Raw genomic sequence first — 12,630 nt, 5'->3', positions numbered from 1 at the left:
AGCCCGCTCCAGCCTGCCACAAACAGCCCTTTCCAGGTGCTCAGGACATGCCTGTACCTCCCAGACGAAGGGAGGTCAGGGTGTGGGGACCTGGGTGGGAAACTCTGCTACCTTGAGCTACCCCAGCATGGTGGCACGGACTCACCCAGCTTGTTGATGCCGATCTCTTGCAGATCCTCCCATGTCAGGTCCGTCACGATGGTGATGGAGTCGTAGCCGTTGTTCACCAGCTTTTTGTGGTACTGGGGCAACCCAATGGCACTGAGCCAGTCCATCAGGTCAGCCTGTGAAGAGCACGGAGACACTGCCATGAGCAGCAAGGGATGGGCAGCATCTTCAACCCTTCCCTGTTTCTGGCCAGGAGACGGTATTTTTGGGGTCTCTCTGAATGCATTAACACGGGCTGTTGCAGCACGTATTTACCTACAGACTCTGCCCCTGTCCTGTCCTGGGTTAAGACAGGTCAGAGAAAAGACCTGGGAAAAAGAGGGTGCTGGACCAAAGCCCTGGTGCCAAGGACTCACCGGGATGTAGTTGGGCAGCCACTCAGCGATGTTGAGCTGCCCAATCTCGGTGGAGATCTTCTTCCTGTGGCCTGGCTTGGTCACGCCGATGGCTGTCAGATCCTAATGCGAACAGAGCACGGCTGTGGTCAGCAGCAGCATGGGGAGCACAGGGCAGGGGGGTACCCGCTGCCGGCAGTTTCGGGGGTGCTGGCCATGGGGTGAAGGACCGTCCTTACCTCCGGGGTCATGCGGCTGATGGTGGGGACGTCGTAGCCGGCGTTGAGGAAGTTGGCGGTGTATGACTCCAGCTGGAACTCACTCAGCCAGTTGTAAATCGCTTCTGCATCCTGGGGAGAGGACAGGGCAAAGAGCAGCCTGTGACGGGGGCTGCAGGGGCTTGAAGGACCTGGCTGCTCCAGGCAAGATGACAGGATCTCTTTGGGCAATCCCACCCGTCCCCAGTGTGCTCAAGACCCAGTCCCCTGTGTCCCCAGTGCAGCGAGAGCTGGGCTGAGACCCCAAATGTGGCTCTCCCGCCAGGTCCCCAGCTAACCCAGTTACCTTCCCCTCTAGGAGCTGCTCAGGCCGCAGGAACTGGTGGGAGAAGACCCTGTCTCCAGGGGGGCAGCTGCCGGGGGTCTGGTGGCCCTGTGGCCCTGGCAGAGAGAAGAACCGTCACGGGGGCACTTGAGCAGCAAGAAGCCCCCAGGGCCGGGGGGGACAGCTATCCCCAAGGCCTCATGGAGTTGTGACATCCCTCACCTGCCGTGGAGGTCAACTGCCCATTGCGTGGCTCCGATCCCGAAAGGTGTTGCTGGAGGTCGTCGTCAGTGGAGGGCAGCGGCTGGAGGAGAGGAGGAGTGAGCGGAGGAGGGACCCCCACTCTGGGGACAAGCCCTGTCACAGCCCCAGGAGCAGAGTGGGGTCCCCGTGCTGGGCACAGCTTCACGCAGTGACAGGCTGGCCACTAGCAAGAGATCTGGGCAGGATTTGGCCCAGGGCTCTTTTTCTCCTCTCAGATGACACAGGACACAGTGGAGATGCTGTGTTGTGCCAACCACAGCCTCCAGCTCCACTCAAAAAAGCCAGTTGTGCTATGGAGGGCAACTGAGGACCCCCCAGGACTCCCTGCTGAATCCTGGCAGCAAATAGGTGTTCGGTGGAGGATGCTCAGCTCCTGCAGCCCCCTCTTTGCGAGGAGGTGCAGGGGGTGACAGGGAGGTGCTGGGGCTCTATCTCCAGCCTGGGGCAGACCTGGGGGAGCAGCTCAGGGGGAGCGGGTGCTGGCGCCTACCCTGACGTTCTCAATGAGGATGCTGGTGCTCTGCCCGTTGGTGCCCTCGGTGCTCTGGCCGCTGCCAGCGCTGCGGATGCTGCCGATGCTGCCTTCGCTGCCCACACTGTTCCTGTCTCCTGCTGCTGGGGACAGGCGGGGGGCCATCAGCTGCGCCCCAGGGCTGACACAGGGCACAGAGGTCCCTGGCAGGGACCTGTGCGCCAACACAGCAATGCCAGTAAAAACCAGTCTCCCACATAATCCCTCCAGCCACAGACGACACATCGCTCCCTCCCTCCTCCTGGCATGCACAGCACAGACAGGGTGACGTGGGCTGGCAAGGGACACATGAAGGGGACATGGGGACATGGCCTGGCCAAGGACACGAGGAGGGAAGGGGCTGCTCTATGGGCTCCCCTAAACTCCCTTTCCCTGCAGCTGCTCCCTCTTGTGTGGCTGTTTCCCTGCCAGGAGGTGGAAGGAGAGTCTCCCTCCCTGTCCCCTGGCACGGGCAGGGCTGGGGACCCTTCTCCCTCCCCAGCTGCACCCCTGACCTGAGCTGTCAGGGCCCGGGGCCGTCCGCGTTAGGGTGAGGTGGCCAAAGGGCGCTGGGACACTCGGGGCTGCCTGGTGAGGACACTCGTCGGGGAGGAGCTGCGGCCCGACGGGGGAACCCTGGCGCTGGTGCGCGGGTGCCACGCGGGGGACAACCATGCCTGCATTCAAAGACAAAATACACATGGTCAGAGCTCGAGCAGGACGCAGGGCCAGGGTGGGGGAAGCCGAGCCTCAAGCCCCAAACTGCCATCCCACCGAGGGCACAACCCCCTGTGCCCAATCTGCCTCCTTCTCCCCACTAGCTAGCCAGGGCTGCGAGGACCTGTGCTACAGGAGGTGCTGGGAAGGCTGGGATGGTTTCACACAAGGGACTGTCCCCAGCGTGCCCAGGAAAGCCATGGACCTGTTCGCTTGCTGATGACTTCGGCGATGGAGGGGGGAAAGTACCCGACCCGATCGGTGCCTTTCTGAGCGTCGTGGATGTGTCCCTTCCATCGCCCGTCCGGGTGCTGCTCCAGGACCTGCCAAGGGGACGAGAGGGACGGGGTTGGTACCGGGGGCTGTGGCGGGGCAGGGGGACGGGGAGCAGGGAGCAGCCTCACCGTGATGACGTCTCCTGCCCGGATGTTGAGAGCAGTCGGATCATGTAGGTTCCAAAAATCCTTCAAAGCTCGGACCTTCAGGATTCCTGATGCCTCTGAAGACAAGGGATGGAGGGAAGAAAGACGGTGCCAGAGCGCAGGTAAGAAAGAGAGCAGTTTGGGGAAGGCAGAAGGAGAAAAAAAGAGCGAGGAAAGGGGAGAAGAGAACATTAATACTACAGGAAGGACTTGATCCCTGGACATTACCCACACGGAGCACGGGGGCATGTCTAAGTCTGATGGGACTGGGATGCTGATGCTCACAGAGGCTGGTTTAGGCTGTTCAGGAGCACTGGGAGCCCTGGGCAGACCCCAGGGGGAAGAAGCCCCTCCCAGCACCCGGCCACGCACCAACCCCACCTCACCTCTCAGCAGCTGCTTGATGTCCTTGCTGGCATGTGAGGTGGTGAACTGGTTCACGATGTCCAGCGCCGTCTGGTTGTAGGTGTTCCTGATGTTCACGTCGACGCCACCCTGCCCAGGAGGGGACATGATCAGGACCAGACCCTGCAGCTGCCACCGGACCCAAAGGGATGGAGGGACCAAGGGGAAGGGGGTGATGGCTGAGCCCCAGGAGCTTGTCCTCCCATGCAGCCCTGTCCTCACCGCACTCACCTCCAGCAGCAACCGCACCACCTCGGTTTTGCCGTAGAGTGCGGCCTCGTGCAGGGCCGTGCCCGTCTTGGTCTGCTTGTTGATCTCGATCCCGGCCTTGAGCAGCTGCCTGGTAGGACAGAGAGAGAGGCATCAACGGGAGGACATGGACATCAGGGCCGGGTGATCAGCTGCTTTGTGATGGGAAGGGGAAAAACCCCTTGCATTGCTGAGGCTCTGGGGACATGGGACCCATGCCTGCAGCAAGGACGTAGGTTTGGGAGGAAGCGGGACTGAAGCCACGATAGGTTTTTTGGGGACGGGGCAGTGTCCCAGGCTGGCGGGGGGTTACCTGATGATCTCCTTGTGCCCGTTCTTGGCTGCCAGGTGCAGTGGGGTGGTGTAGTTGGGGTCAGTCGCATCCTTGGACTGTCCCTCCAGGAGGGCGACACACAGATGGCTGTTGAGCAGCAGCTGGGCCACCTGCACAGGGCTCAGGAGTGAGCGGGGGGGTGCAGGTACCCTCACCCGCACCCTCCAGCAAGGGGCTCACCCTTGGGACCAGCCCTCTGCTCCCCATCCCGCCGCCCCAATTCATCCACAGCCTCAGGGCTTGGCTGGAGCTCGGAGGGGCCACACTGCCGTGAGGGGCCATAAAAGGTCACAATAGCCAGAAATAGTCTTTCCATAATCAGACTTTTCAGACCAAGCCCTAAAAATCTCAAGTCTCTCCAAGCCCAGAGTGACTCTCAGCATCTCAGGGCAGCCCAGACACACAGAGGAGTTATTTTTACTGCCCTGTTTATAGCTGCAGACATTATAGATACTCCAAAAATGGAAATAGCCCCTTGGTCCCCTCCTCAGTGGGGCACGGGACAGTCTGGCTGGCCATGTTCCAGCCCAGCAGTGTGGTGCTGGCTGGTCTGGGGTCTCCAGAGCATGGGGTGGCCCTGTCCCCACTAGCCGTGCCAGGGCCCTTGAGCAGCCAAGCGGGGCCGGGCGCTCAGGGCTTGCGGGGATTAGGCAGCTCAGCCTCGCTGTGCTTAAACGGGAGCAAAGCCGGGGTGAGCGGGGGAAGGCTGTGGGAACCGGGAGTGAGGACTCCTGGCTTCTCTCCCAGCCCGATGCTGCCCTGCTGCGAGGTCGAGAGCAAACCCCACAGCTCCTGGGTTCAGGATCCGCGGGAGGAGGCAGGTGCTGCCTGCCGGGCTCGCAGGCTCATGCTACAGGGAGGGTGGATGTAGCTGGACCCAGCGCTTTGCTCCTGGAGGAGCCGCCAGCTCCAGAGCCAGCCCTGGAGAAGTGCCCAGTGCAGGGCAGAGCCCGCTGCGCTCACCTTCAGCCGCCCGAACTCACAGGCCAGGTCCAGGGGGGTTTTCTTCGCCTTGTTGATGAGGCAGGGGTTGGACTGGTGCTGGAGCAGCATCTCCGACTGCAGGGGAGCAACGTGGTACATGGGGCTCAGCATCATCCTGGGCTCCCACCTTCCTTCTGTGCACCCCAGAGAGACCCGGGGGGGTGTGTGGGTGTCTCTGGGCTCTCACTTACCACCTCGTAGTGGCCGTACTGCGCCGAGAGGTGCAGCGGGATCTGCCCGTCCAGCGAGGCCATGTTGACGGATGCGGCAGCACGCAGCAGCACCCGCACCGGCTCCACGCGTCCCTGCCAGGCCGCGTAGTGCAGGGGACGCATCCCTGCGGGGGAATGGGGCTCAGCAGGGCTGGATGCGGCCCTCAGCCTCGCTTGGAGGGCCATGGTGGGGGTCACCCCTTACCGTTGCTGTCCTTGATGTCGACGGTGGCCTGGGCCTCCAGCAGCAGCGAGATGAGGTCCAGGCTGCCGCCCAGGGCTGCGTGGTGCAGTGCCGAGAACCTGGGACACAAGGAAAGGGTCAGTCCAACCCCTGTCCCCAACGTGCTGTCCCTACAGCCCCCACCTGCACGTGGACACAGGCTGAGGGCTGGGACAGTCTCCAGCTGCTCACGGCTACATCCCTCCAGATTCCCAGTGCCTCAGTTTCCCCATAGCAATGCAGAGATAAATCCCTCTGTGCTGTCCATGTCCCAGGGTTCAGCGAGGGACACAGGGATGTGGCCCCTGAGACCCCAGTGAGAGGGGTCCCTCAGCCCTGCCCTGCGCGGGGACAAGCTGTTGGGATGCAGAGAAGCATCTCGCCGCTCTGCAGTGCAGTTAGGCAGCCCGAGGCCGTGCTGCTCACACCATCCAGCAAAGGCACCGGCCCTGCGGCTACTCCTGGCCCGTCCGCCAGCCACCCCCTCCCCGTGCCAGCAGGGATGCCTGGAGCCCACGGCACAGCGTGGGAGGCTGTGGGTAATGAAAGAGCCCTGTGTCTTCGGGCTGTGAAAGGGGCCTGTCTGCCCGGTGCTCCCCCCGTGCTGTCACGTGAAGGGCCACGGCCGAGCGAGGGGTCCCCATGCTGCCAAGGATTGGCCCGTGTGCCACTCCGACGGGTGCGAGGGCCTCCAGATGGTGCCCACCCGGGGCTCCGATGGGCTTGGTGGTGTCCCAGCCCCGTGCCAGGGACACAACCCTGCTGGCACGGCTCTTCTCCCAGCCCACAGTCCCAGGGCACCCCCAAATGCCTGCAGGGCATCTCTGGGCATTGCAGGAGGGACACTAATCCCAGCAGAGAGGGCTGCTCCCTCCTTCAGTGCATCCACCATGTCCCTGAGCCCACACCAAAACCTCTGTTTCAAAGTGAGAATGCGGGGGGTAGGAAATCCCCCTGAGACAACCCTGCGGGGTCCCTGCGCCGCCCCAGTGTCTCCGCGGCGCGAACAAGGTGCTGCCTCGCCGAGGTCGCTGCCAGCAGCACGGCTCACCCGCGAGGGTACACGCTGCTCCCCGTGCACAGCTCTCACCTCCCCACCGCCCCATTCCCGTGCCCCAGCGAACCCCAACGTGCCGCCTGTGCTGTTGACATCCCAAATGTCGCACATGGCCCTGTGAGGGGGAACAGATCCTTTACCCTCATTCCCATCAGCAGCCCTCCTGGAGCTGCCCAAGCACAAGCCCTGTGCCTTATCAGAATCAGATCGCTGCTTCTATTATGACATTTTTTTTCTATTAAGCTCCATCTGCACAGTATTATTTTAAGACAGAGCCATCCTGCACATTTTCAATCCCCTGCTGGCCTGTTAGGGCTCATCATGGACACCTCCTCCTACAGAGTCCTCGGAAAGAAAACATGTAGAAATTAGGTACAACAACAGTACATAAAACAATGCTAATAACTCACGGGTCAGAGTTAATTCAGTAAGAATAACATGCTTATTTATTTTATGGGCCTTTGTGGTTTCTTAACTCTCAGTACCCAGCTTATTAAGTGCCTGGATTTTGGAAGTGATGAGCTGCACAAATATGCTGTGGTCACTTGACAACCTCATCTTTTCTTTTTCTAACCTCTCCCCAAATGAAGGGATTTTGTTCTTGGGATGTTAAGCAGACACAAGCACGTGCAGACGCCGTGGCTGGCTGGGTGCTCAGGGCTTTACCCGTCACACAGGAGACACCGTGCTCCCTTTTCACCCCCAGCCCCATGGAGAGGGATGCAGAAGAGCTTTACAAAGGATTTTGCAGGAGGATCAAGCATAACCCTCAGTTCAGACCCAGGTGGGCACTGGCTCTGCCTCTGCAGGGCTTGTCCTGCCTTTGGGACGCTGTTGTGCTCTCTGGGGCTCAGCAGCCGCCCTCGAAAGCTTTGCGACACCCCGAGCTACAGAACCGACTGGATATTGGGGAAAACAACCCACCCGCACTGGCAGCAGCAGCACCCAGCACCCTGCCCGGGGATCACTCACCCGTCTGCATCCTGGTAGTTCACGTTCAGGCGCTTGGCAGCTCCCAGCAGCTCTGCGGAGAGGAGGTGAAGGTCAGGACAGGAGGTAGAGCCCACACCACCCCGTGCAAACCCCGTCCCATGGCCACACCGACCTCCCAGCGTGCAGAACAGTGCCTGGCCCATCCCGGCGGCCTCTCCTCTTCCTCTGCTCTCCCTCCACCTTCACCTCCACAAACCTTCCACGGGCTGACCCAGCTCCAGCTCAGACCCTTTCCTCTCTCCGTCACTCCTGCTCCATCTCTTCACGCTCCCAGGATGGGCCAGATCCCGCAGCTCCAGTCACCCCGGCTCGGCGCGACGGCGCTTCCCTCCCCTTTATAGGCAGCAACACCCCAAAACTGCTGAGCAGGGCTGTTTCGCCCCCCACTCGCTCCCTGTGCCCGTCACTGCCACCAAGACCTGGCCCACGGACCACATGGTTGGCATTTTTACAGCCAGGGCAGAGGCTGAGACCTCCGGCTGTGAATTGAAGGATTGTGCCACCTCGGATATCCCCATCCCCTTGTCCATCCCTCCCTCCCTCCCTTTCGGGGACCGCTGAGCGGTGGAGGATGCTCACCCCACCCTCGGCACAGCCTCACGCGCACCCCCAGCTCCTCGCTCCTTCCCGCAATTAATTCGAATGAATTCCTTCCTCCCACACAGAAAGGACGTTTTATTCTCCACCGAGGGGTTGAGAGCGGATTAACATCTCTGGAATTCATCCGCCAAGTCAAAAGGGAAAGAAAAAGGAAGGTATGCGGGGCGGGGGGGCGGGCAAGAAATGCCGCCGCTCCTCCTCTGCCTTTCCAGGCAGCCCCATCGCCGAGTCGGGGAGGATTAAATGCTTTGAAAAGTTTCTGTGCTGTTTCCTATGGAAAAATCAAAGTCTGAGAGCCGGGCTCGGGGCACAGGGTGAAACAGCTGCTCAAACCCCAGCGAAATGTGGTGGGGTCCTGGGGAAGGAGCCCCCTCCCTCGCAGCTGGGCACATCTCTGGGGCTGCAGCTCCCTCTCCTCCTCCTTCTCCTCTGTCCCCTTCTCTTCTCCTCCTCTCCCGAGGTCTGTGCCCACTGCACACAGCAGATCCCACGCAAAGCCACACTCTGCTGGGTGGCCCCTCTGCCTGAAAGCAAAGCTGAAGAGAGGACCAGCTCATTCATCATGCAAATGGATAATTAAAGGAAACCAAGGAACGGTGTGTTCATTCCTGCAATTTACAGTGTTTTGTAAACAGCCTAATCAACACAAAATGGGCTCAGAGTGGCTGCTGGTGAAGCACTCGTGACTGGTCACCACAGCTGAGGAGATCAGGACAGGATCCCCCTAATTACCTCTTCCAGGGGCTGTTTGTCTGCAGAGCAGCAGCGAGCAGCTCTGCCAACCCGAAAGCCCTTCCCGAAGGAACTGGCTCCCAAAGCCATCGCCTGGCAGAGCTCCCACTTCTCCCTTCCAGCCCCATGTCACCCGAGAGCCCAGGATCTGGGGTCTCCATCAAGGACAAGCCACTTCCCTCGGCCCCACCAGCCAGGAAAAAATAACATTTCACTTGTAAATCGGCGACTTCTGATCCCAGCCATGGATTGACCATAACCACCAAGCCCCGTGGTGCCTGTTTCGCAGAACCAGGATCGCGCTTGGGGCGCACGGCAGAGCCAGGAACGGGGTCGGCTGCGGTGGGCAGAGGTCTCATCCTGCCCCTCCGAATGTCTCGGGATGGATCCTGCGAGCAGGGAGCAGGAAGGGCTGGGCAGTGTTTGCTGCTGGGGGATTTCCAAAGGACGCAATCGAGATAAAATTAAAACTAAGCTAAGGGATCCACTAAGCCGTAGGCAATGCTGTGAAACCATCACCTCCCACTCCCTGAGTGATCCCCCAGATTCCCCGCCTTTTAATCAGGGTTTATAAATAGGTATTTTTAAAGGATGCTCTGTGCGGTGGGAACTGAAGGCCAACGTGGGGTTGCTTCCATCAGCTGCAGCTTAAAATTGCCACGGGGTTTTGCTGTTGGGAAAGAGTGGGAAAGAGAAGGAAGAAGAGAAGGGTCTTCACCCATGGCAGGAGGGGCAGAGCCTGAACCACGGGAGCTGGGCAGGCAAGGCCAGGAAGAGAAGGGCTGGATGGAGATGCCCACTGAGCAAAAGCAAAGAGGCAGAAACATCCCACAGCCCCCGGCGGCTGCTCCTGGAGCTGAGCAATGCCCAATATTTGAAGAGGGAGAGCTCACCCCAGGCTGGCCAATGGGGTCCAGTAAGCAGGGCTGGGATGCAGTGGGTGTCCCAGGACACCTCGGGTGTCCCTGCCCGCTCCCCGGCCCCGGGAGGCAGCTGTCAGCATCTGCATGGCAAAATGCCTTCGTCTTTGCTCCTCTCCCAAGCAACATTCCTCAAATTAGTTCCCCACTCCAGCAACCCAGCAAGGTCGGGTCACGGGGCCAGACCATGCAGACACGGCGTGGGCAGCTGGGAAAGCAGCAGGTCCCAAAAAGTGGAGCTGGGAGCAGCATCATCCCCTTTAGGGCTCTTCCCAAATGTGAAAGCAATAACGCTCACATCCACCTCTGGCAGGAAGAGAAAGAATTCATCCCTGGCTTGTAGCTGGGCGAATCGCTGCTTGGGGAGCTGGAGGGTTTGCGGCCAGGCTGGAAGGTAAAGTGTGGCTAAGAAAGGGGCCAGACACCCTGGCACACCGGGCACAACGGCATGAGCAAAGAGAAGGGCAGAAGGATGGAGGGGAAAATGGAAGTGGGACAGGCAGCCAGGACCCCTTTGCCATGGCACTGGGGTGGCCGGACCCTCCCCAGGCACATCTTCATCTCCTGTGGGTTTGCGCTGGGACAGGAGCACCCGTGGGCTGATCCCCGCTCCCCGCCGGGAGCACACATCCCAGGAAGATGAACCCAGAAAAACATGGACCTGGAGCCGAAATGCAAGAAGTCCCAAAGGGAAGATTTCCAGGCAAAACCCTAGTTTTATGCACACCAAGGGTTAACTCTGGCCATGAGCGCCCCCCGCTCAGCCCTGCTCCCCAACACGGCCCCGCCGAGGGGTCCTGCCGGGCCCCCACCCCGCTCTGCCCCCCAGCGCGTTTGCCGGCGGCTGCCCGGGCAGGACGGGGCTCGGCAGCGCAGGGCTGGGCTGAGCGAGGCCTCGAGGGAGCCGGCGAGCTTCTGTGCGGCGTCAGGCTGCCAAGCGGCAGGCGGGAAGCACCTCCGGAGCGCTCCGGAAAATTGCTTACAAATGTCGGGCCCGCCTGCTCCGCTGGCCGGGGCAGAGGCAGCGCAGCCGCCCGCTCGCCAGACGGGAACAGGACCTTCGTCCGCGGCATGTTCTGGCTCCAGCCAGGGTAAAAGTGACAGTCCTTGGCCTTTGGAACTCTCGCTGGTGTGGGGGGACAGGATGGTGGAGCCCCGCATGGCGCGTTTCCAACCAGCTCCCCCGACAAAGCAGTCCCCTCCAGCGTGCCTCAGTTTCCCCATGGGGCCGGGCTACAACCTGACAGTGGGGATGCCAGGCCGGGCTGAGCTCCCCGAGGGATGCAGGGGGCTCCCGGGGCGCAGCCGGCCAGGGCGGATGCCTCACCCATGCTGCTGGCAGCCGGCCCGGCACGAACCCATATTTACCCCCCCGGGGCGCTCACCCGGCGCCGGCTGTGCCGGCTGCGTGGAGCCAGGCTGGCACCCCTGTGCCAGCACACTGGGCACCCTACATCACCCTGTGCCCCTCACCGGACACATCGTCCCCACGGGGACACCCTTGAGCTTCACTCGAGGGCTGGGAGATGAACACGATCCCTCTGGAGCGCTGAACCGCTCGCTGGGAAGGAGTGATGCACACTCACCTGGGTTTGGCTGGGAAAGGAAATGCCCAAACATCCCGTGTCCCTGCCAAAGCGCCACTTGGACACTCCCGCCCTGGCTGTCACACAGAGTCAGGCTCCAGAAAGCAGTACTTTTGCTGTGACCTCCCCCAGTTTTGTTTACCCAGTGTGGCCACAGCAAAGCTCCTCTACTGTGAGACTTTGTGTGGGATGGACACATTTAGAACTGGAGACCTGCCTCCTTGCCAGAGACACCTTGAAAAAATACACCTTCCTGCTGGTCCTGTGTGACAGACCCTCGTCCCTTCCCCTCGCCTTGAGAAATCGCATCCCCACACCGCTTGCTGCAGCTATCCCCACGCCATGAGCCTCCCTGCACTGCGGGTCTGAGCATCCCTGTACCACAAACATCCCTGTACTGCCAGGCATGAGCATCCCTCAACATCCAGCCTCAGCATCCCTGCACAACCAGCATCTCTGAGCATCTCAGCCACAAGCATCCCTGCACTACCAGCCGTGAGCATCCCTGCTCTGCTGGCCGTGGGTACCCTGCACACAGGGATGCTCTGTCTGGGCACTACAGGAACACCATCCTGCTGGCACAGGCAGCAGGAGAAGGACCATGTGCTCTGCACGCAGCAAATACATGCATATACCCTCTTGGAAAAATAAAATCCACCTGGGGACTCTCACTATTAAGCCAATAAACCAGCTGGCGGAGCTGATCAGCTGTGATCCAGCAGAGCACCAGCTGAGCACCAGCCGTCTCCGATGGTGGTGGCAGCTTGTTGGAGGTGGAAAGAGGTGGCAACTTCACCCGAGCTGCCCTGCCTGTCCTTGACCTGCGCTGACAGCCTGGGGTGGCCTTGCCTATGGATTCAGTGGGTTCATGTCAGGGCTCAAGAGAGACTCGATATCTCGCCCAAAATCAAGAACCCAAAGAGGTGACATCCACCCATCTCCTGCAGCAACCACCCTTCCCCATCACCCCTCCATCCACAGGCACGTCCGCTGCGGCCACCCACACCCGGCTCCTCCTGGCAAACCGGCTGCTTCAGACCCAGTTTCCCAATAGGTTCAGAAGAGATTCACCTGCTTCGATAGAGAAGGAGCTTGGCCACAGAGACATTAAGAAACTCAACCGAAGTTGCCCAGCAGGCTTAGGACAGAGGCTGGGTGAGAGCCAAGGGCTCCTGACCCCGGCTGCCTGCCATAGCCACCAGCCCGCACCCCAAACACCGAGACCAGCGCTGTGCCCAGCTCCTGGGCAGGCAGGGGATCCCCTGTTTGCCCTGTCATTATGGCGAGTGAATTTAGCTGCCGGGATGCTGCCACCTGGGATACCCAGCCGAGCACCCATCCCTGTGTCCAAATGCCATGGGCGTCCAAATGCCAC

At 60.8% G+C, this 12,630-nt stretch overlaps 1 protein-coding gene across 5 annotated transcripts in view; it reads right to left on the bottom strand.

Annotated features, from left to right (window-relative positions):
* Positions 1 to 12,630, bottom strand: part of CASKIN2 (CASK interacting protein 2) — a 34,917-nt gene that overhangs the window by 6,020 nt on the left and 16,267 nt on the right. For 2 of the 5 annotated variants that reach the window (XM_065647901.1, XM_065647903.1), the window contains exons 3-18: positions 7,397 to 7,448; positions 5,350 to 5,447; positions 5,124 to 5,269; positions 4,912 to 5,007; positions 3,928 to 4,058; positions 3,597 to 3,705; positions 3,347 to 3,455; positions 2,943 to 3,037; positions 2,744 to 2,861; positions 2,337 to 2,498; positions 1,801 to 1,925; positions 1,269 to 1,350; positions 1,068 to 1,162; positions 743 to 853; positions 525 to 626; positions 146 to 284 (exon numbers count right to left, since the gene is read on the bottom strand). In XM_065647901.1, the coding sequence (XP_065503973.1) occupies positions 146 to 284; positions 525 to 626; positions 743 to 853; positions 1,068 to 1,162; positions 1,269 to 1,350; positions 1,801 to 1,925; positions 2,337 to 2,498; positions 2,744 to 2,861; positions 2,943 to 3,037; positions 3,347 to 3,455; positions 3,597 to 3,705; positions 3,928 to 4,058; positions 4,912 to 5,007; positions 5,124 to 5,269; positions 5,350 to 5,447; positions 7,397 to 7,448 (1,770 nt within the window). The remainder of the gene's footprint in view (positions 1 to 145; positions 285 to 524; positions 627 to 742; positions 854 to 1,067; positions 1,163 to 1,268; positions 1,351 to 1,800; positions 1,926 to 2,336; positions 2,499 to 2,743; positions 2,862 to 2,942; positions 3,038 to 3,346; positions 3,456 to 3,596; positions 3,706 to 3,927; positions 4,059 to 4,911; positions 5,008 to 5,123; positions 5,270 to 5,349; positions 5,448 to 7,396; positions 7,449 to 12,630) is intronic. The other 3 variants (XM_065647902.1, XM_065647904.1, XM_065647905.1) reach the window with 3 other exon arrangements.

Source organism: Caloenas nicobarica, chromosome 18, assembly GCF_036013445.1.
Source record: "Caloenas nicobarica isolate bCalNic1 chromosome 18, bCalNic1.hap1, whole genome shotgun sequence".
NCBI lineage: Eukaryota > Metazoa > Chordata > Aves > Columbiformes > Columbidae > Caloenas > Caloenas nicobarica.
Note: the sequence above shows the minus strand (reverse complement) of the source record. Positions and strands in the feature narration are given on the sequence as shown.